General features: G+C 40.6%; 1 protein-coding gene across 15 annotated transcripts in view; it reads right to left on the bottom strand.

Annotated features, from left to right (window-relative positions):
• Window positions 1–23,848, bottom strand: part of CCDC30 (coiled-coil domain containing 30) — a 194,491-nt gene that overhangs the window by 39,872 nt on the left and 130,771 nt on the right. For all 15 annotated transcript variants that reach the window (XM_054536989.2, XM_054536979.2, XM_054536958.2 and 12 more), the window contains one exon: window positions 5,125–5,237. In XM_054536989.2, the coding sequence (XP_054392964.2) occupies window positions 5,125–5,237 (113 nt within the window). The remainder of the gene's footprint in view (window positions 1–5,124; window positions 5,238–23,848) is intronic.

Here is a 23,848-nt window from a genome sequence, read left to right on the forward strand (position 1 = left end):
TTATCATATGCTCTTTTCACTTATTACATTATAAGCATTTTCCCACATTGTTATCTAATATTCACAGCCATCATCCTTTACAGCTGTATTATGTCCTATTAGTGACTGTATTATACTTTACCTAATTAGTCTCCTATTATTTGATATTTAGGATACTCTCCGTAATGTTACACATGGTTTGGAAAGCATGTTGATGCAGTACAGCTGGTGAGAACTTATAGATTCCCTTGTCATTGCTGGATATTTGTTGCTACTATTGGTTCGGTCTGAAGTCCTGTTGTCTACCCTGCCTGAAGAACATGTAGATTTTCCATGCTTATTTTTGGCTTTGTTAACTATTAATGTTATGAAGTGACACAATATTTATGTTCTAAAATTTAGGAACAACTTTTAGCTTGTGTTCAAGTAAAACCAGGTTGTCTATACTTTGATTTGAAAAAAGCAAGGGAATTGTTCCTCTAGAAAAGTGGTAGAGAAAACGTAAAAAATAACCATTGCCTGTGAAAGTCAGGACTGGAATCAGGGAAATGAAAACAAAAATAAAGGTAGAGTTTCCATAATTCCTTCCATTTTCTTTCCTAAATATAATTTTCAACCTCGGATGCACATTAGAATCACACAAGGATGCTTTTAGAAAAGTATTGATCCACAGACCCTATGCCAACAGGTTTTTATTTTATTCATCTATGTTGGAGCCCAGGCATGTGCAGTGGGGTCAGAATCCACCACCCTAAAAGGCTGTGTACAAATAATATGGAAAAACATTCAGCCTCACTAGCCATCAAAGAAATTCAAAATAGGCCGGGCGCGGTGGCTCACGCCTGTAATCCCAGCACTTTGGGAGGCCAAGGCGAGTGGATCGTCTGAGGTCAGGAGTTCGAGACCAGCTTGGCCAATATGGCGAAACCCTGTCTCTACTAAAAATATAAAAATTAGCCGGGTGTGGTGGCATGCGCCTGTAGTCCCAGCTACTCGGGAGGCTGAGGCAGGAGAATCGCTTGAACCCAGGAGGCGGAGGTTGCAGTGAGCAGAGATCATGCCACTGCACCCCAGCCTGGGTGACAGAGCGAGACTCCATCTCAAAAAAAAAAAAAAAAAAGAAGTTCAAAATAAAATGACAAGTAAGTAATTCTGTCTTTAAGTGCATTTAAAAATAATAGAATATGTTGAACAAAAGAAGTCAGACACAAGAGTATGAAGCTGCCCCAACAAGATTGACAGGAAGTACATGCTGGGTTCTGGACAGCAATATAATTATAATAAAGCATTAATCAGGCTTCACTTTGGTCCACTTCCTTGTTGCTAAAAGTCACACAGCATTAGATACTGATCATTCGCATCCCCATTGTTCCTACAGACAGGACCTCTAACATTAGAATCGTTGGTTTTTTTTTTTTTAAGAATTGCTTGGCTGGGCGCGGTGGCTCACACCTGTAATCCCAGCAGGGATTACAGGAGGCTAAGGCAGGTGGGTCACTTGAGGTCATGAGCTCAAGACCAGCCTAGCCAACATGGTGAAACTTCATCTCTATTAAAAATATAAAAATTAGCCGGGCAGTAGTGGCACACGCCTGTAATCCCAGCTACTCGGGAGGCTGAGGCAGGAGAATCGCTTGAGCCTGGGAGGTGGAGGTTGCAGTGAGCCAAGATCGGGCCACTGCACTCCAGAGTCTGGGCAAGAGAGTGAGATCCTGTCTCAAAAAACAAACAAACAAACAAAGGGGATTGCTTAAGATGTTTTTCAGACACAAATTCCAGCAACCAGTTTGAAGACCCCCAGAGAGGAACAGCATCAGCATGAGAACATAGCTACTTCATCTCCTTGTCCTATGACTTCACCCTGGACTCTTTGACCTATCAACCATCTTCACATTTTGGCCCAATCCAAAACCCTTAAAAACCCTAAACCTAAGTTCCTCAAGGAGATGGATTTGAGGTTTCCTCCCATCTCCTTATTTGATGACTCTACGATTAAACCTCTTTCTCTGCTGCAACCCAATGGCTTGGTATATTGACTTGCTGTGTTCATTGGGCAACAAACCTATTATGGTTACAATTACGTGTAGTATAATTCCATTTAGGAGAAATTCTAGGACAGGCAGAAATCAGAACAGTGGCTACTTGGAGGGAGATGGGAGAAGCAGTAGGTGCAGATCAACAGCAAACAGGTCATAGAGGACTTTAAGGGACAGTGGAAATATTCTGTATCTTTTTTTTTTTTTTGAGATGGAGTCTTACTCTGTCATTCAGGCTAGGGTGCAGTGGCATGATCTTGGCTTACTGCAATATCTGCCTCCTGGGCTCAAGTGGTCCTCTTGCCTCAGCCTCCCGAGTAGCTGGGACCACAGATGTGCACCACCATGCCTAGCTAATTTTTGTATTTTTGGTAGAGACAGGGTTTCACCATGTTGCCTGGCCTGGTCTTGAACTCCTGAGCTCATGTAATTTGCCCACCTCAGCCTCCCAAAGTGCTGGGATTATAGGCATAAGCCACTGCGCCTGGCCCTGTTCTGTATCTTCATTGGGGTGGTGGTAATATGGGCACAAACATTTGTCAAAACTTATCCAATTGTACATTTAAAAATCTTTGCATTTATTATATGCAAATTATATCTCAGTTAAAGAATATTGGCCGGGCGCGGTGGCTCACGCCTGTAATCCCAGCACTTTGGGAGGCCGAGGCGGGTGGATCACGAGGTCAGAAGATCAAGACCATCCTGGCTAACACGGTGAAACCCCGTCTCTACTAAAAATACAAAAAATTAGCTGGGCGTGGCGGCGGGCGACTGTAGTCCCAGCTACTCAGGAGGCTGAGGCAGGAGAATGGCGTGAACCCGGGAGGCGGAGCTTGCAGTGAGCCGAGATCGTGCCACCGCACTCCAGCCTAGGCGACAGAGCGAGTTTCCACCTCAAATAAAATAAAATAAAATAAAATAAAGCACGTGAATAATCCACCCCATATTTACAATCAAGAAATAACCATAAAAATAGCCAACCAGCAGCCCTCGGGGCAGCCTCTGTCTATGGAGTAGACATTCTTTTATTTCTTTACTCCTTTAGTAAGTTTGCTTTTACTTTACTTTTTAGATTCGCCCTGAATTCTTTCTTGCATGATTTCCAAGAACCCTCTGTTGGGTCTGGGTTCAGGACCCCTTTCCGGTAATAGTAGGATACTTTGGAATGTTTGTCAATACATTTTAAGATCTATAGTTCTATAAAAATAAATTTTAAAATGAAAAATATAATACCAAAATGATTTTTTTCAGCACTGTTTTGAATAAAAATATTCAACCATCAGACCAGCGAGTAATTCTTAACCAAATTAGGATTATGTTGTGTGAGTTAATTCCAGCAGGTCTAGGATTAACCTAAACTGTTTTGCTAAAGTGCCTGTTTGGCACTGACTGTTGGTCAAGCATATTACAGAGGGAAATATAACGATTAAAATAGTGTGGCTTCATAACCTCTGGTCCAAGTAGTTTCACTGCAGTTTGTACCAGTTTATCAGCATTGTTTATCGATAACAGTGATAATGATGATTTGCACCTGGTCTCATTGAGACCCCCCAAGAAGTCTCTGCTCTTGAAGGAGGTTACATGGCAGGAATATGCTTATGTGAACAACAGAATATAAAAAGTATTTAATAAAATCTCAGCTGAGACTCGGTTTTGGGCTCCCTGGTTGTGAGGTGGTCAATGCACACATGAGTGGTTCCTGATCTGAGAGAGGAAGTGCATCCAGCCACAACCCTTACACAGTGAACAACATTGCAGCTGCTGCCTGACTTCTCTGGCCCCCTTGCTGTGAAACACACATGGGCTCTAATGCATATTCTTCCTCTAATGCTGTTTCTGTATGATACCCTATTCCTGAAATAAGGTATACATTTGTTAGCACTGTAATTGTAGGTTCTGTTAGTTTGTTAGCAGTTGTACCCTGTTTAACTGCTGCTGTTAGTGCAAGGGCATATCAACTTCATGAAATATTAAGTTTTATGGAAATAGCAAATTTGAAGACTATAGCAACAAAACACAATGCTTATCATATGATATTAAGAGAGACAGTATAAAACTTTTATAAAAACTATAATAAAACCATAAAATTATGTTTATTGACAAGACACTAGGAGTGAACTTGGGAGAATGTCTGCATAAGTTTTGTTTCATTCAAAAATTTTACACTGAGAGGTGTGCCATAAATAATTATGAAAAAAAATTGCACGGGGCACCGTGGCTTACGCCTGCCTATAATCCTAGCATTTTGGGAGGCCAAGGAAGGAGGATCACTTGAGGCCAGGAATTTGAGACCAGCCTGGCCAACATAGTGAGACCCTCCCCCGTCTCTATAAAAAAATTAAAAAGTGAGCCTGGTGAGGCTGCACATGACTGCAGTCCCATCTACTCAGGAGACTGAGGTGGGAGGATCACTTGAGCCCAGGAGGTTGAGGCTGCAGTGAGCTGTGATCGTGCCACTCCACTCCAGCCTGCGTGACAGAGTGAGATCCTACCTGAAAAAAGAATTTTTTTTTTGCAATGTTGTTTCATTATATGTTAAATGAAAAAAAAATTAACTGCCTAAAAACCAAATGTCATTTTGCCTTTGGACAATGGCATTTGCCTGATATACATATATGTATATATGTATGTATGTATATATGTATAGAAAGAGAGACTATATAAGTATCATATATGTAATAGGTATATCATTATATATAACATCTATATAATATACTTATTAGTAATATTCTGTGTCAATTCTCTAAAATAAAAAATAAAAAAAGCTCTTTAAATGAGGAGAGGGTGGTTCAGGCTGAGGGAAGTATGTGAGGTGAAAAAAAGTGTGAAGGCAAGTGAGAAGGGTGTATTTGGGGAAAAACAAGTTCAATACCATCAAAGCTCAATGAATGGTAATTCCCTTCTCCCTCCCTCTCTGGAGAAGAAATTAGGCCCCATATCTCCCTAGGAAAACCCCTATGGATAGCACTTTTGGAAACATAGGAATTTTGTGATGGCCCTCTTGAAAGGTTGCTTCAGTGAGCAGCCCACTATTTAGCCCTAGAGCCTGCTCAGCAAGAAATAACTACTCTACATAATTTTCTTCCAAAGAGAACTTGTCTTTGTTTACCTCACATGGACATTAAGCAGCTTCAATAATCGCAAATATTCTTCACGTAGAGCTTCCTTCTCTTGCTGTAGCTTAGATAGCTTCTCTGACAATTCCTGGTTGCTTTTGACATGCTGAAAAACATTGAAAAATAATGAGAACTCTGACCTGACAAAGGTATGATGTTGAAGAAATGCAAAGTCTTTCTGGTAAAAAAAAAAAAAAAAAAAAAAAAAAACTTATAGTCACTCCTGCTTCTGAGATCATAGTAGCTTCACGGGATTCCTGTACTTCCAGATTTTCTGAAAGTCAGCAACTATTTCCCCTTGCCTTTTGCTTCCCCAGCCTTCCCAATAATTTTGTAAGCATCTAATTCCCTTTAATAAAAATCTTCCAAGGCTGGGAGTGGTGGCTCACACCCATAATCCCAGGACTTTGGGAGGCTGAGGCAGGCATATCACTTGAGCTCAGCAGTTTGAGACCAGGCTGGGCAATTTGGTAAAACCCCATATCTACAAAAAATATATAAAAATTTGCCAGGTGTGGTGGTGTGTGCCTATAGTCCCAGCTACTTGGGAGGCTGAAGTAGGAGGATGGCTTGAGCCTAGGAGGCAGAGGTTGCAGTGAGCTGAGATCATGCCACCACACTCCAGCCTGGGTGACAGAGCCAGACTCTGTCTCAAAACAAAACAAAACAAAAACAAAAATCTCCCAGCTTAAAGTATATAAAGTGAAAGCTGTTCTCTTCAATTAATTAACTCTGATAAAGTATTTGGTTCTAGAAGTGACTGCAGTGATGAGAAACTCAAAATTAGGAATTTGGGATTGGTTATCTGACCTGGCTAGCTTTGAAGGTGATGTAGTCTTGTCACTAGTTCTAGCAATCTATGGCAAAAGAACTGATTATCACTTATAGTTGCTGGTAATGAAGTACTTCGGAAGACCACATGACTGGTATTAAAAATGTTATAATGGAATTGAGGACTACAGGGATTGTGAGGTGGGCTAGCCACATCTGATCATGTTACTGAGCTTAGAAGAAAATGTCCAACTTGGGGATTTAATTACTGGAACAAGGCATTGTCTGAGAACCACAGACCTTCTATGAGTGTCCTAAAATAATTTCTCTCTTGTAGTCAGAAGACCAATATATCCAAAAACCAAATCCCAAATATCAAGTGGACTGCAGAATTACAGCACTGATTGATTTCACAGGCTTGCCAGGTCTCTTATGTGAGAAACAGGCTTTGGGAATGCATGGAAACCTGAGAATTACAGTGCCTCTCTTGCCATCACAAGCACTCCCTCCTCTCCTGTCTAAGGAGATTAAGTTTGAAGATTCTGTATTGATTTCACCCAAGGCACTTACCTTGTAAGGGGATGCCTATTGTCCTCGAGGCCCACCTCTATACCACCACCACTTCTCATTGTCTCCAATCCTGTAACTACAGTTGGATCCCAGCACATCATGGTGTGTTGGGGTTAAGTGTAGGGACTGACTTTGGGACTGCCATATAGAAAGAATGGCAAGATTTTGCCAACTTAAATTGGCAGAAACTCTGGGACTATATGCAGGAATGTATTCATAGGGAGTTACGCTAATCAGTGCCCCTAACCCCTGAACAACATGAGAGTTAGGGGCACTGACCCCCCACACAGTTGAAAATCTGCATTATGATTTTTTTGACTCCCCACCAAATTACTAATAGCCTACTGTTAACTAGAGGCCTTATGAACAACATAAGCAGTTAACACATATTTTGTATGTGTATCATGTATTGTACTCTTGCAATAAAGTAAGCTAGAGAAAATAAAATTTTATTAAGAAAACCATAAGGCAGAGAAAATATATTTACTATTCATTAAGTAGAAGTGGATCATCACAAAGTTTTTCATCCTCATTGTCTTCATGTTGAGTAGGTTGAGGAGGAGGAGAAGAGGAGGAATTGGTCTTGTTATCTCAGGGGTGGCAGAGCTGGAAGAGGTGGAGAAGGTGGAAGGGAAGGCAGGAGAGGCAGGCACACTCAGTATAACTTTAGAGAAATATACTGTAATTTGACTTTTTTGCTTTTTCATTTCCCTAAAAATATTTCTATACGGTACCAATCCTTCTTTCATTGTTTGTGTTAGTTTCAGTGCCTGTATCATATAGAAAGGTCCATATTGTAAAATATGTCAAAAGCAGTCTTGAATATTTGGAATCCTTCTGCCAGATTGTCTAAAGTCAATTTGTTTTCTAGTACTGCTTTTTCTGTTTTCTTCCTCATCATGTGGCACTGGTTTGAAAGTGCTAATCTCCATCAAGTTGTCTTATGGTAATTCCTCCTCTGGGTGTGATGTCTTATTTGCTCTTGAATTTCTCCAAGATTCATATCTTTTCTTTTTTTTTTTTTTTTTTTGTGTGTGTGTGTGCGTGTGTGTGTGTGAGATGGAGAGACGGAGTTGCGCTCTGTCGCCCAGGCTGGAGGGCAGTGGCGCGATCTCGGCTCAGGGCAAGCTCTGTCTCCCAGGTTCACGCCATTCTCCCGCCTCAGCCTCCCGAGTAGCTGGGACTACCCAGGCGCCCACCGCCACGCCCGGCTAATTTGTTTTTTTGTATTTTTACTAGAGACGGGTTTCACCGTGTTAGCCAGGATGGTCTCGATCTCCTGACCTCGTGATCCACCCGCCTCAGCCTCCCAAAGTGCTGGGATCACAGGCGTGAGCCACCGCACCCGGCCAGACTTGATGGATTTCATGGCTTTTTCTATAACAATGATGGCATCTCCGTGCCTGTCACTTGCCACACAAATAAACTAAAAATGACAAAAATAAAAACAAACAAAAACAATGATGGCATCTTCAATAGTGCAATCCTTCCAGACTTCTCTCTCTATCAGGGTTCTCTTCCGTAGTTGACAATCCTTTCCACAGAGTACCGTGTGTGATGAGCCTTAAGGTGCCTTATGACCCCTGATCTAGAGGTTGAATTACAGACATGGTGTTTGGGGCTGAATTACAGACATGGTAATGAGCCTTAAAGGGCCTTACGACCCCTGGTCTAGAGGCTGAATTACAGACATGGTGTTTGGGGCTGAATTACAGACATGGTAATGAGCCTTAAAGGGCCTTATGACCGCTGTTCTAGAGGCTGAATTACAGACATGGTGTTTGGGGGCAAGCAGACCACTTCAACATCTTTGGTGTTGAACTCATGTGGTTCTGGGTGGCCAGGGGCATTTGTCCAACATCAAAAGAACCTTAAAAGGCAGCCCCTTGTTACCAAGGTACTTCTTGACTTCAGGCAGAAAGCATAGATGGAATCAATCTAGAAAAAGGGTTCTTGTTGTGCAGACCTTCTTTTTATACAACCAAATGACTGACAGCTGGTGTTTACCTTTTCCTTCAAGGCTTGGGGATTAGAAGCTTCATAGATAAGGGCAGTTCTGACAATAAACTCGACTGCATCTGCCCAAAACAGTTGAGTCAGCCTATCCCTTTCTGCCTTAAATCCGTGCTCACTGATTTTCCTTACTAATACATGTCCTTTGTGACTTCTTTTTTTTTTCCCCAAGAATAGGGCACTTTCACCTGCATTCAAAAACTGTTCAGCAGATATCCTATTTCCTCAATCATCTTCTTCCTTCCTTTCTTCTTTTTTTAATAGAGAAAAGTTCTTGCTGTGTTGCCCAGGCTGATCTTGAACTCCTGGCCTCAAGTGATCCTCCTGCCTCAGCCTTCCAAAATGTTGGGATTACAGGAGTGAGCCACTGTGCCTGGTCACAATTATCTTCTTAACGGCATCTGGGAACTCACCTGCTGTCTCTCAGTCAGCAGAAACTGCATCTCCTGTTTTCTTGACATTTTTAAAGCTAAACCTCTTCCTAAAATTAACAAACCATCCTTTTTAAAGCTAAACCTCTTCCTAAAATTAACAAACCATCTTTTGCTGGCATTATTATTTTTTAGAGATTGGGTCTTTCTCTGTTGCCCAGGCCAGAGTACAAAGGTGCAATCATAACTCACTATAGCCTCAAACTCCTGGTCTCAAGAGATCCTCCCACCTCGGCTTCCCTAGTAGTTGCTACTTTGCTAGCTTTAAATTCTCTAACTTTAAATTCTTCACTTTCCTTTTGGTTTAAATTGTCATATAATGACTTCTCTTTTTCTTGAGTCATATTAGAATCTATAGATATGCCTTTCTTATAGTAATCCTGCACCAACATAAAAGCTGCATTTTCAATATGGATAAAAAGGTATTTCACAAAAAGTGCATGGTTTTTATGCCTGCTAGCACAGCTGCAGCAACAGCTTCATGAATTTGCTTTTCTTTTTTTATAATGGTCCTCATGTTGGATTCATTTATTTTGAAATGTTGAGCAACCACATTTGCAGACCTCATCTATGGTACCTATGAAGCAATTCAGATTTTTATTGTAATGTCATAATTTTTCTTTGTTTCTTGGCAGCATTTCCAACATCACTAGTGGCTACTTTGTATGAGTCCCATGCTGTAATTTAAGGTTTCTCGTATTGCACTAAACACAGTGAAAAATACTTGAGACCCACGAGAGATTTCTTTTTAATTCAACACAAAATTTACTGGCGGGAGGAACCTACTCATGCAAAGAAGATTGGCGTCACATGGCATTTTAAGAGGATACTTGCAACATGTGAACTCACTGCAGGCCAAGGCGGGTGGATCACCTGAGGTCAGGAGATCGAGACCAGCCTGGCCAACATGGTGAAACCTCACCTCTACTAAAAATACAAAAATTAGCCAGGTGTGGTGGCAGACGCCTGTAATCACAGCTACTAGGGAGTCTGAAATGGGAGAATCATTTGAACCCGGGAAGCAGAGGTTGCAGTGAGCTGAGAGCACACCACTGCACTCCAGCTAGGCAACAGAGTGAGAATCTGTCTCAAAATAAATAAATAAATAAACTTACTGCAATACCAAAAGGCAGTGGCTATGAAATTATTATAGCAGTACAGTGTGTACTATAGTTAATTTTATGCAGTTATGATTTAATACTGCATCTTCACATTTGTTTACCTTTCTCTCAACTGCAAATGACACTATGTATGGTCTATAAGTGTTCGTGTGTGTGTTTTCATAAATGTTAACTTTATAATAGAGTTATGTATACTTAATGGAGTAAAGATAAAATACATAGTATCTACATATACGCTTTCACAACGTGCCTAACTTTTTCAATGTTTCTAAGCTATGTGGCTCATCTGCAAGTTTTTTCAAATTCTGGCAAATCTCCAGAAAATTTTCCAAAAGAATCTGTATACAAGTGGACCAACACAGTTCAAACCCATGTTGTTCACAGTCAACTGTAATGTTAAATAGGCTGAATTTATTAATATGAATGCACTTATTGGACATTCAGGATTTAATGTGTTAATTTGAACATCTAAGAGTGACTTTGGGCCAGGTGCAGTGGCTCATGCTTGTAATCCCAGCATTTTGGGAGGCCGAGGCAGGTGGATCACTTCAGCCCAGGAGTTCAAGACCAGCCTGGGCAACATATTGAAACTCTGTCTCTACATGCAATAATAATAATAATAATAATAATAACAATAATAATAATAATAAAATAGCCAGGCGTGGTTGCACATGCCTGTAGTCCCAGCTACTTGGGAGACTGAGGTGAGAGGATCACTTAAGCCCAGGCAGTTGAGGCTGCAGTGAGCCATGATGGCACTACTGCACTCCAGCCTGGGCGACAGAGTGAGACCCTGCCTAAAAAAAAATAATGACTTTGTTTGCTCTTTTGATTGACAGAAACTTGGACACACAAGTGACTTATATTAAATGATATTAAGGTGCCAAACTTCTTTGGCATAAGGGAGAAAAAGGCATCCAAAGGTTTAAGCAGATAGGAAATTTGGAGTGGGTTTATAGTTACTCTTCATAACCATGGGAATCCAAAAGATACTCTCCTCACCAAGGCTTTACCAAATAACACTGGTGAAAAAGCACCAAATTACTTGAAATGCTATATAATGCTAACCTATTGAGGATAATGGTGGAGGTGCCAACATTGAAATGGCTCCCTGATTTTAATGGGGATGATGGTACTACACAGTTTCAGAGGTCAAGCGGCAGTGCTTAACTTTCAGATACAAGGTAAATATTACTAATGTTAGTAGGAAATTGGGCCAGAGATACAATCAAAGGGTTTGACCTATAGCTATCTTGTCATAGTTAATTGATGACAATGACTGTAGGACTAAAATATACAGGTAGCCAATTAAAGTCATACTTTCAAATAAAGAAGTAAGTAAATAAATAAATAGAACCCCTTAGGTCTGGTGAACAAAGGCCCAATTTAAATGACAAGAATGGAAAGTAATGGCCTCTTCTTGTTCAATCCCTAGACCTGGGCCAACTCACAGATCCAGAGTCCTTTGAATGATGGGAATGCTAGGTTTTCTTCAGGAAAAACGCTGTGATACCAACACAAGTATGTGATCTTCTTCCAAACATTCCCCAAAGAGGACCTGCTGTCTCTTTATCAAGGGGACTGGGCATTGGAGAAAGGGAATTATATAGACTTTTGGAGAACGGCAGTACAGTGATTCTGAGTCAACAGTAATAGCTTGGAACCCAAAACACCATTGAATTTCACAATTCAGGGTGTAGACCTTAAGGAAATGAGGTGAAAAATGGAGTTTAAAATCACAGTGTATCTTAGGACACGTCCGCAGTGATTCAATGGCTACATGTATGTTTCTGAATCTCCTCAGTGGTTATTTCCCTAATTCTTGAATGTATAGTCAGAATATATAATCTGGGATAGCAGACTCTCCATACTGGCTTTCCACCTGAGGAGTGAGGGCTATTGATGGAAGAAAAGGCCAAGTGCTTGGAGTTGCCTCTTTAGATTCTGGAATCAACATATACCACATTTGTTCCTTCAACTCATTTAATTTAATTTTTTAAGAGACAGAATCTCACTCTCAAATGCCTTTCTAAAATTAACAAACCATTCTTTGCTGGCATTACTATTTTTCAGAGCTTGGGTCTTGCTCTGTTGCCCATGCTGGGGTGCAGTGGTGCAGTCACAGCTCAGTGCAGCCTCAAATTCCTAGGCTCAAGTGATCCTCCTGCCTCAGCCTCCCAAGTAGCTAGGACTACAGGCATGTACCACCCAGCTAATTAAAAAAAAAATTGGAGAGACAGGGTCTTACTATGTTGCTCAGGCTGGTCTCGAACTTCTGGCCTCAAGCAATCCTCCCACCTCAGCCTCCTAAAGTCCTAGAATTACAGGTGTGAGCCAGTATGCATGTCCCTTCAACCCATTTATTAAGTGAGGGCTACAAGTTTTTAGTGGTGTCCAAAGCAAGACATTTTTCTTGCTTCCAAGTTTTGGCAGTTATGAACAAAGCTGCTATAAACATCTGTATGCAGGGTTTTGGGTAGGCATAACTTTTTCAACTCCTTTGGGTAAATACCAAGGAGCATGGTTGCTGGACATATGGAAGAGTACATTTAGTTTTGTGAAAACCAGCAAACTGTCTTCCAAAGTGACAGTGCCATTCTGCATTCCCACCAGCAATAAATGAGTGCAAAGATATTGCTTCATATGCTTGCCAGCATTTGGTGTTGTCAGTGCTCTGGATTTTGGTTCATTCTAATAGGTATGCAGTAGTATCTCATTGTTGTTTTAATTTGCATTTCCCTGATGACATATGATGTGGAAGTTTCCCATATTTCCAGTTTACTGACAGCATTTATACTGAATGGATGTTGGATTTTGTCTAATCCTTTTTATGCATTTGTCATGGTTTGAATGATGGGGTTCCCTCCAAAATTCCTATTGAAACATAATTCCCAATGCAACAATATTAAGAGGTATGGCCTTTGGGAGGTGATTAAGTCATGAGGGCTCTGTCCTCATGAATGGAATTAGCATCCTTATAAAAGGGCTCCCAGTTGAAGGGAGCACCCTCTTACCCTTTTATCCTTTCCACTATGTGAAGACACAGAGTTCCTCCCCTCCAGAGGGTGCAGCAACAAAGTGCCATTGGAAGCAGACAGCAGACATCATCAGACACCAATACTGCTGGCATCCTGATCTTAGACTTCCCAACCTCTAGGACTGTAAGAAATAAATTTCTGTTGTTTATAAATTACCCAGCCTCAGGTATTTCGTTATAGCAGCATAAACAGACTAAGATAGCATCAATAGATAGAATCATGTGATTTTCCTTTTTAGCTTGTTGATGCGATGAATTACATAATTTATTTTCAAATGTTGAACCAGTTTTGCATACCTGAGATAAATCACTTGATCATGGTGCATAATTCTTTGTATACATTGTTGGATTTGGTTTGCTAATATTTTGTTGAGGATTTTTATATCTACATGAGAGATACTGGTCTGTACTTTTCTTGTAATGTCTTTGGTTTTGGTATGAAGGGAATTCCAGCCTCATAGAATTAATTAGGGAGTATTCCCTCTGCTTCCATCTCCTAAAGATACTACAGAAAATTGATACAATTTATTCTTACATGTTTGGTAGAAATCACCAGTGAAACCATCTGGGCCTGGTGCTTTCTGTTTTAGAAGGTTAGTATGTGGATTCAATTTCTTTAATAGATATAGTTCTATTCAATTGTCTATTTCTTCTTGTGTGAATTTTGGCAGACTATATCAAGGAATTGGTCCATTTTATTTAGGTTATCACATTTGTGGGCATAAAGTTGTTCATAATATTTATTGATGATTGCTCTAATGTTTGTGGCATCTGTAGTAATGTTCCCTCTTTCATTTCTGTTATTTGTAATTTGTAACTTATGTCCTCTCTCCCTCTTTTTTTTTTTTTTTTTGTTAGCCTGGCTAGAGAGAGGCCTATCAATTTTATTAATCTTTTCAAAGAGCCAGTTTTTAGTTTTGTTGTTCTATTGAATTCCCATTTAAATTCCATTGATTTCTTTAAAATTTTTTTTACACAAACATCACCATGTTAGATAATTTCATTGATTTCTCCTCTAATTTTTATTATTTCTTTTTTTTTTCTGCTTACTTTGGATTTAATTTGCTCTTCTTTTTGTAATTTTCTAAGGCCGAAGCTTAGATAATTGATTTTAGATCTTTTTTTCCTCCTCTGTATATTTTCAAATACCCTGTCTTGAGCTCACTGATTCTTCTACTTTATCCATTCTGCTGTCAAGAGCCTTTAGTCCATTTTTCAGTTCGGCAAATGCATGTCTCACAGTTCTAGGATTTCTGTTTGATTTTTAAAAATTTCAATATATTTGTTGAATTTATCTGATGAATTTCTGAATTTCTTTTCTGTGTTATCTTGGAATTTACTGAATTTCCTTAAAACTGCCATTTTGAATTCTTGATCCAAAACCTCACACATCGCCATCTTGTTAGGGCTGGTCACTGTTTCCTTGCTTTGTCTGTTTGGGGAGGTCATGGTTTCCTGTTTGCTGTTGTTCCTTTGGGCTTACATATTTGTCTTCACATTGAAGGATTAGTTATTTATTCCAGTCTTTGCTGACTGGCTTCTTTTTGTCTTTCTAGGGTGTGTTTGCTTACAGGTTCTTTGCAGTTCACCTGTTGAATCCCCTTTATTCTAGGTCACGGCCTCCTTTTCAGGACTAGATGGGTGCCTTAAGCCAAGGTTTGCCTCAGTTCTCCAAAACATTTGCAGTGCTGCCCATCCTGGATTGTGGTTAGGTGTGTCCCAAAATGGGATGCCCTGGCTATGTGGGAAGGCTAGCTAGGGGTTCATGCCCAGAAGACTCATGGACTGTGCCTCCTACAGCATGGTGGTACAGAACAGCCACTCTGGTTTTGCATCTCCTTTGGCTGAGATAAATAGCATGATTTTGTGGGCTGGGGTTGTTAGTCCCAATCCCCTCTCTTTGTTTCAAGCTGCCTTCAGGGGTTTTTCTCCCTTCAGACACTCACAATGCTTCCCATCTTTCTTCTTTTCTGATGTATGCATTCAATGCTATAAATGTCCTTCAAAGAACCACTTTCCAACAAATTTTGATAAGTTGTATTTTCACTTTCATTTAGTTCAAAATATTTTGAAATTTCTCTTGCAATTTCTTCTTTGACTTTTGTGTTTACAAGTCTGTTGTTCAATCTCCAAGTATTTGGGAGTTTTCCAGCTATCTTTCTGTTACTGATTTCTAGTTTAATTCCATTAGGGTCTGTATTAGTCTGTTCTCACACAACTATAAGGAAGTACCTGGGACTGGGTAATTTATGAAGAGAAGAGATTTAATTGACTTGCAGTTCCACAAGCTACACAGGAAGTATGACTGGGAGGCCTCAGGAAACTTACAATCTATGGTGGAAGGTGAAGGGGAAGCAAGACATGTTTTACCACCGTGGAGTCGGGGAGAGAGAGAGAAAGAGTGAGGGAGGGAGGGAGAGGGAGAGAGAGAGCGAGAGCAAGAGCGAGTGCGAGAGTGAGAGAGAGCGAGTGAGCATGGGGGGAGTGTTATACACTTTCAAACAACCAGATCTTGTGAGAACTCTAGGAGACAGCACTAGGGGGATGGTGCTAAACCATCAGAAACTACCCCGAGGATCCAATCACCTCCCACAAGGCCCCTCTTCCAACACTCAGGATCACAAGTCAACATGAGATTTGGGTGGGGACACAGAGCCAAACCATATCAGGGTCTGAGAGCATACATTGCATGATTTCTATTCTTTCATGTTTGTTAATGTGTGTTTTACAGCCCAGAATGTGGTCTATCTTGATTAACGTTCCTTGAGAGCTTGAGAAGAATGTGTAATCTGCTGTTGTTGGATGAAGTAGTCTATAGATGTCCACTGTATCTGGCGGGTTTATGGTGGTGTGGAGTTCAACTATGTCCTCACTGATTTTCTGCCTGCTGGATCTGTCCATTGCTGATAGAGGGGTATTAAAATCTGCAATGATAACAGTGAATTCACCTACTCCTCCTTGCAGTTGTATCAATTTTTGCCTCACATATTTTGACATTCTTTTGTTAGGCAAATACATATTAAAGATTGTTTTGTCTTCTTGGAGAATTGACCTTTTTAATCATTAAATAATGTTCCTCTTTATCCTGGATAAGTTCCTGATATGATTTGACTCTGTGTCCCCCCGCCAAATCTCATGTTGAATTGTGATCCCAAGTGTTGAAGGTGGGGCCTGGTGGAAGGTGATTGGATCATGGGGGTGGTTCTAATGGTTTAGCTCCATGCCCCTAGTGCTGTCTGGTGATAGAGTTCTCACAAGACCCAGTTGTTTGAAAGTGTTTAGCACCTCCAGCCTCACTCTCTCTTCCTCCTCCAGCCATGTAAGATGTGCCTTGCTTCCCCTTTACCTTCTGCCATAATTGTAAGTATCCTGAAGCCTCCCCAGCCATGTAGAATGGTGAATCAATTAAACCTCTTTTCTTTATAGATTACCCAGTTGCAGGTATGTCTTTATAGCAGCATGAGAACAGACTAACACACTTCCCTTACTCTGAAGTATGTGCTGTCTGAAATTAATTTAGCTACTCTCACTTTCTTTTGATTAATGTTAGCATGTTACATCCTTCTCCATCCATTTACTTTTAATTTACATGTGTCTTTATATTTAAAGTGGGCTTCTTGTAGACAACATATAGTTGGGTTTTGTTCAACTTTGACCAATTTGGACATTCTTTTTTAATTGGTGCATTTAAACCATTGATGTCTAAAGTGATTATTAATATAATTGGATTGATGTCTACCATATTTATTACTGTTTTCTATTAGTTGTTCTTTGTTGCTATTTTTGTCTTCCATGCTTTTTATGCCTTTTGTGATTTTAATTGAGCATTTTATATGATTCCATTGTCCTCCTTTCTTAGGGTATCAGTTGTACTTCTTTCTATTTTTTCTAGTGGCCCTAGAGCTTATAATATACAACTAACCCAAGTCCACTTTCAAATAACACTATACCACTTCACAGGTAGTGTGAGTACCTTATAATAAGAAGATAATCCTAATTCTTCCTTCTTGTCCCTTATATCATTGCTGTCATTAATTTCACTTACACAGAAGCATATCTAAGTGTATGTATGTGTGTGTATATATATTTATACACAGTTATATATGACACACATAATCAAATACATTGTTCCTATTACGCTGAACAACTTATCTCTTAGATCAACTAAAATTTAAAAATGAAAGTTTTTACTTTACCTTCACTAATTTATTCTCCATTGCTTTTCCTTCCTTATGTAGATCCTGGTTTCTGATCTATATTTTGTTTCGCTTCTCTCTAAAGAACTTCTTTTAACATTTCTTGCAAGGTAACAGATTCCCTTAATTTTTTTTGTCTGATAAATTATTTCTCCTTCACTTAGAAACAATTTTTGTTGTTGTTGTTGAGACAGAGTGTCACTATGTTGCCCAGTTTGGTCTCAAACTCCTGGTCTCAAGTGATCCTCCCGTCTTGGCCTCCCAAAGTACTGGGATTACAGGTGTGAGCCACCACATCTGGCCCTCACCTTTACTTTTTTTTTTGAGACAGGGTCTCACTCTGTCGCCCTGGCTGAAGTGCAGTGGCATGACCAACTTTGACATTCTCTTTTAATTGGTGCATTTAAACCATTGATGTCTAAAGTGATTATTAATGTAATTTGATTTATATCTACCATATTTATTACTGTTTTCTATTAGTTGTTCTTGTTCTTTGTTGCTACTTTTGTCTTCCATGCTTTTTCTGCCTTTTGTAATTTTAAAAGAGCATTTTATATAATTCCATTGTCCCTCCTTTCTTACTGCATCAGCTCATTGCAGCTTCAACCTCCTGGGCTCAAAAAATCCTTCCACCTCAACCCACTCCCGGTCCCCACCCCCACCCCCAGTAGCTGGAATTAGAGATGCATGCCACCACATCCAGCTAATATATATATTTTTTGTAGAGGTAAGGTTATCACTATGTTGCCCAGACTGATCTTGAACTCCTTGGCTCAAGAGATCCTCCTGCCTCAGCCTCCCAAAGTGCTGGGATTACAGGTATGAGCCACCATGCCCAGCTTCCCTCACCTTTGAAGGATAATTTTGCAAGGTACAGAATTCTAGGTTGGTAATTTTTTCTCTTAATACTTTACTATTTATGTATTTATTTACTTCACAGGCCAGAATGCAGTGGCGCAATCATGGTTACTGCAGCCTTGAACTCCTGGGCTCAAGCGATCCTCCCACCTCAACCTCCCAAGTAGTTGGGACTGCAGGTGGTGCTCCACCACACCTGGCTAAGGTTTTCTTTTTTTCATTTTTTGTAGAGATTGGAGTCTCACTATGTTGCTCAGGCTGGTCTTGAACTCCTGGCCTTAAGTGATCCTCCCGCCTCAGCCTCCCAAAGTGCTGGGATTACAGGTGTGAGCCACTGTCCCTGGTGATTTTTTTTTAAGGCAGGTTCTTGCTTTGTCCCCTAGGCTGGAATGCAGTGACATGATCACAACTCACTGCCACCTAGACCTCCTGGGCTCAAGTGATCCTCCTCCCTCAGCCTCCTGAAGTGGTATAGTGTTATTTGAAAGTGGACTTGGGTTAGTTGTATATTATAAACTCTAGGGCCACTCAGCTGGGACCACAGGTGTGCACCACCATACCCAGTTAATTAAAGAACTTTTTTTTTTGTAGGGATGGGGTTTCACCATGTTGCCCAGGCTGATCTCAGGTGATCTTTCTGCCTCGGTTTCTCAAAGTGCTGGAATTACAGGTGTGAACCACTGTGCCTGGCCTCAACACTTTAAATATTTCACTCCACTCTTCTCTTGCTTGCATGGTTTCTGAAGAAAAGCTGGAAGTAATTCTTATCTTTGTTCTTCTCTGACTAAGGTTGTTTATTTTTTCCTCTTTCAGGATTTTTCTTTCTCTTTGATTTTCTGTCATTTGAAAATTTTATGCCTAGATGTAGTTTTTTGGGCATTTGTCCTGCTTGATGTCCTCTGAGCTTCCTGGATCTCTGGTTTGGTGTCTGTCATTAATCTCAGGAAATTCTCAATCATGATTATTATTTCAAATATGTCTTCTGTTCCTTTCTCTATTTCTTCTCCTTTGGTTATTTCCCATATGTATCTATATGTATCTATCATACCCCTTACATTTATCCCACAGATCTTAGATATTCTGTTGTTTTTGTTTGTTTTAGTATTTGTTTGCTTTTCAGTTTTGTAGATTTCTATTCAGATGTCCTCAAGGACAGAGGCTCTTTCCTCAGTTGTATGCAGTCTATTAATAAGCGCACCAAGGTATTCATTTGTGTTACAGTGTTTTTGATCTTTACTTAAAAATCAAAAACACTGTAATGGAATTTCTATGTGGTTCTTTCTTAGGATTTCCCTCTCTCTGCTTGCATTACCCATCTCTTCCTGCAGGTGGTCTACGTTATTCGTTAGAGCCCTTAGCACATTAATCATAGTTATTTTAAATTTCTGGTCTGATAATTTCAATATTACTGCTGTATCTGAGCCTGGTTCTAATGCTTGCTCTGTCTGTTCAAACTGGTTTTTTTTTTAGCCTTTTAGTGTGTCTTCTAATTTTTTTCTTGATAGCGAAACATGATGCACTGGGTAGGGGAAACTGCTGTTAAATGGGCCGTTAGTGATGTGGTGGTGAAGTGTTGGGGTGGATGGGTGGCATTCTATAGCTCTATGATTAGGTACAGTCTTTTAGTAAGCCTGTGCCCCTGGACTGTGAACTTCACATGTGTTAGCTTTTTTTTCTCCACCCACCTCCCTTTTGTGGGATGAGATGGCTAGAGTTGGCTGGAGTTGGATATTTCTATTCCGCTAGGTCTGTTAGCCTCTGACAAAACCCCAGCAGCTTAGGCTCTGGTTAAATAGTTTCTCCTGCCAGCAGACCCTGTTAGGAAGTTTCAAATGTTCCCCTTTTCTCCGCCTGCTGGAAGCAAAAGAGGATTTTTCTCAGATATTCACTATAAGAACCTGGTATGCCACAGGAGGTAAAACTCACAAATGTGCCTAAGTCCCCTAATGACTGGGTCCCTCTGGAGTTTCTCTCTCTCAGACTTGATACACTGAGCCTCCAGCAATTCATCATTTACAGTTCAGGTTTCCATACCTGGGCACTGGTCCTCATGAAGGTTTTGCTCCAGTAAGTTGTGATTGTCTGTATTTGTCTATAGGTATCTCTAATTTTCGGGGTAGTGGTTTGGACTGTGACCTCTCTTCTCTGAAGGATCTAGGGAAATGTGTTGATTTTTCAGTTTGTTTGGCATTTCACTTGTTGTCAGGATACAGTGACAACTTCCAAGCTTCTTACATGCTGGATCAGAACCTAGAAGTCTGTTTCACATGTTTTTGCATTCGCACCAGAGGCACCTCTCAATAATCAGATGGAACAAATAGTGCTTTCTGTACATGTCATTTAGCCTCTTTCTAGCACCCATTTGCCTTCTTAGTGGGCTCATGGACAAGGTGCATGGTAGCAGGAATATATATTTTTCAGGGAGTCACTAAGGCTAATCCACTTAATTTGCCAAATGCCAAGATCCCAATATAAATGCTGAGCAAGTAATATGGCACCATCTCCTGGGAGAACCAGCAAGCAACTTGGTAGCAGGTTCATTACCTTTCTATCATCAATATCATGGATAGAATGACAATTTGCTCTCAGTGGACTAGACACTTATTATAAATATGGATTTGCTTTTTCTTTTTTCTTTTTCTTTTTTTCTCTTTTTGAGACAGAGTCTTGCTCTGTCGCCCAGGCTGGAATGCAGTGGTGCAATCTCAGCTCACTGCAACCTTCGTCTCCCGGGCTCAAGCAATTCTCCTGCCTCAGCCTCCCAAGTAGCTGGAATTACAGGCATGCACCACCACATCTGGCTAATTTTTGTATTTTTAGTAGAGAGGGGATTTCGCCATGTTGGCCAGGCTGGTCTCAAATTCCTGACCTCAAGTGATCCGCCCGCCTTGGGCTTCCAAAGTGCTGGGATGGCAGGCGTGAGCCACCACGCCCGGCCTGGATTTGCTTTTTCTGTCCATAACCTTTTTCCAGGACCACCATTTGTGGACTTACCAAATTCCTTATTTCTCATCATGATATATAACTCAGATCTAGACTTGTAGTAATAAAAAAAAATTGCTTCTGACCAAGAAAATCATTTTATAGTAAGAAAAGTGAAATAATGGCTCATATAATCATATGACTCATTGGTTCTACCATATATCCTATCATGCAGAAAAACCAATCTGAAAAAAAAAACAGTGAAATTACCTATGGAAGACTTAGCTATGATGTTGGCCAGGTGACAACACTTCATAGGTTTGAGGTGCTGTCTTACAAGATGATGTATAAACTTTTAACTGTGATTGATATATGATACTATTTCTCCCCTAGCCAGAATACATGAAAAGGGACAAAGAGATGAAATTGGGAGTGGCTTCTTATGCCAATACCCATTAGCAAAATGTGTGCTATTGTATTACTGGTAGTTAACTTTATAATTTTTTGTTTTAATTTTTTAAATGTTCATTTCTTTTTTATTTTATTCAGAGCAGAAGACCATGATGTTTTAATTTAAGAAATGAGGTCTGGCTATGTTGCCCAGACAGGAATACAGGGGCTATTCACATATGCAATCATAGCATACTGAGCCTTGAACTTCTGGCCACAAGCAATCCTTCTGCCTCAGGCTTCTAAGCAGCTAGTACTATAGGCACTTGCTTAATTATAAGTTCCTGGATTCTAATCAAGCTTTTTATTTTTTCACTTGAGGTCTCACTCTGTCACCCAGGCTGCAGTGCAGTGACACAAACACAGCTCACTGAAGCCTTGACCTCCTGGGCTCAAGCAATCCTCCCACCTCAGCCTCCCAAGTAGCTAGAGCTGCAGGTGCACACCATCAGGCCCAGCTAATTAAAAAAATTTTTGTTTTGTAGAGACAAGGTCTTGCTATGTTGCCAAGGCTGGTCTCAAACTCCTGAGCTCAAGCAATCCTCCCACTTCAGCCTCCTAAATCGTTGGGATTACAGTCGTGAGCCACCACACCTGGCCTATAATTAAGTTTTAATGTTATAGTATATCCACGCATGGGATTGAGACTGAAGTAAAATGAACGTCACCCCAAAATAATCAGATACTGATTGGACTTTGAGTATTCTTTATTTTTATGGAGACAGTGTGTCTTTATTTATATGAATTATTGTGCATCATATTAAGTGGAAGCACGATATTCTTCTTGTAGTTTAGAAGTTAAGCCACAAAGTAAAAGCATTTGTATGGATGCTGAGTATCCGAAGTGGACTGTGCTAGAACTCAACATGACCCCACTCTTCTAAGCTTTCCCCTGGGCCATGAGCTTGGAAGCCTGAAAACTGCATTTTCCAGACTCCTCTGCTAGCAGGGATCAAGTGTAGTTTCTGCAGATGAGAGGAACTTGCACACAATTTGGAAAGCGTAAGGGAAGGAAAAGTAATTTTTCTTGTGTTACTGTGGCAAAATACATACATATTTTGATCTTTGTCTTATTTCCTGGCACGCTGCTCCTAAAACTCTTGGAATCTCTTAAGTGGTAAGTGTCTTTTTGTAAACTAATGAGAAGACTGATGGCAGAGGGGTGGGGAGACTCTGGGGTAGCCTCAGGATGTGGGCAAGTTGCCAGGGGTACCACTATATGTTTACAGGGTTGGAAATTTCAGACTCACCCAGACTTCCCAGGAAGGGAGAGGGACTAAAGGTTGAGTTAACCACTAACAGTTAATGATTTAACCAATCATGCCTACATAATGAAGCCTTCATAAACCCCCAAAAGGACAAGGTTTGGGGAGCTTCTAGGTTGCTGAATATGTGGAGGTCCTAGGAGGGTGGTGTGATCAGAGGTCATGGAAGTTCCACATCCCTTTCCGCATGCCTTGCCCTATGCATCTCTTCCATCTGGCTGTTCCTGAGTTGTACCCTTTTATAATCAGCCAGTAATCCAGTAAGCAAACTGTTTTCCTGAATTCTGTGAGCCATCCTAGAAAAAGATCAAACCCAAGGAGAGGGTTGTGGGGACCTCTGATTTATAACTGGTTGGTCAGAAGCATAAGCAAAAACCTGGACTTGCAATTGGCATGTCGAATGGGGGCAGTATTGTGGGACTGAGAGCTTAACTCATGGGATCTGATGCTATCTTCAGGTAGATAGTGTCAGACTGACTTACATTTTTGTACATCCAGTTGGTGTCCACAAAGAATTGGAGAATTGCTTAGTACGGGGAAAAACTCAGATAACTGGTGTCAGAAGTTGTATTTGGCCATTTTTGCATTGCTATAAAGGAATACCCGAGACTGGGTAATTTATAGAGAAAAGAAGTTTAATTGGCTCACGGTTCTGCCGGCTATACAGAAAGCATGGTGCCAGCATCTGCTCAGCTTCTGGTGAGGGCCTCAGGAAGCTCACAATCATGATGGTAGGTGAAGTGGGAGCAGACATGTCATACGGTGAGAGGAGCAAGAGAATGGGGAGAGGTGTCACATACTTTATTTATTTATATTTTAAATTTTATTTATTTATTTATTTTTCGAGACAGGGTCTGGCTCTGTTGTCCAGGCTGGAGTGCAATGGCGTGATCTCAGCTCACTGCAAATTCCGCCTCCCAGGTTCAAGCCATCTTCCCCACCTCAGCCTCCTGAATAGCTGAGACTACAGGTGCATGCCACCACACCCAATTAATTTTTGTATTTTTTTGTACAGATGGATTTCTCCATGTTGCCAAGGCTGGTCTCAAACTCCTGAGCTCAAGTTCAAGGTCAAGCTCAAAC

This window comes from Pongo abelii, chromosome 1, assembly GCF_028885655.2.
Source record: "Pongo abelii isolate AG06213 chromosome 1, NHGRI_mPonAbe1-v2.0_pri, whole genome shotgun sequence".
Classification (NCBI taxonomy): Eukaryota; Metazoa; Chordata; class Mammalia; order Primates; family Hominidae; genus Pongo; species Pongo abelii.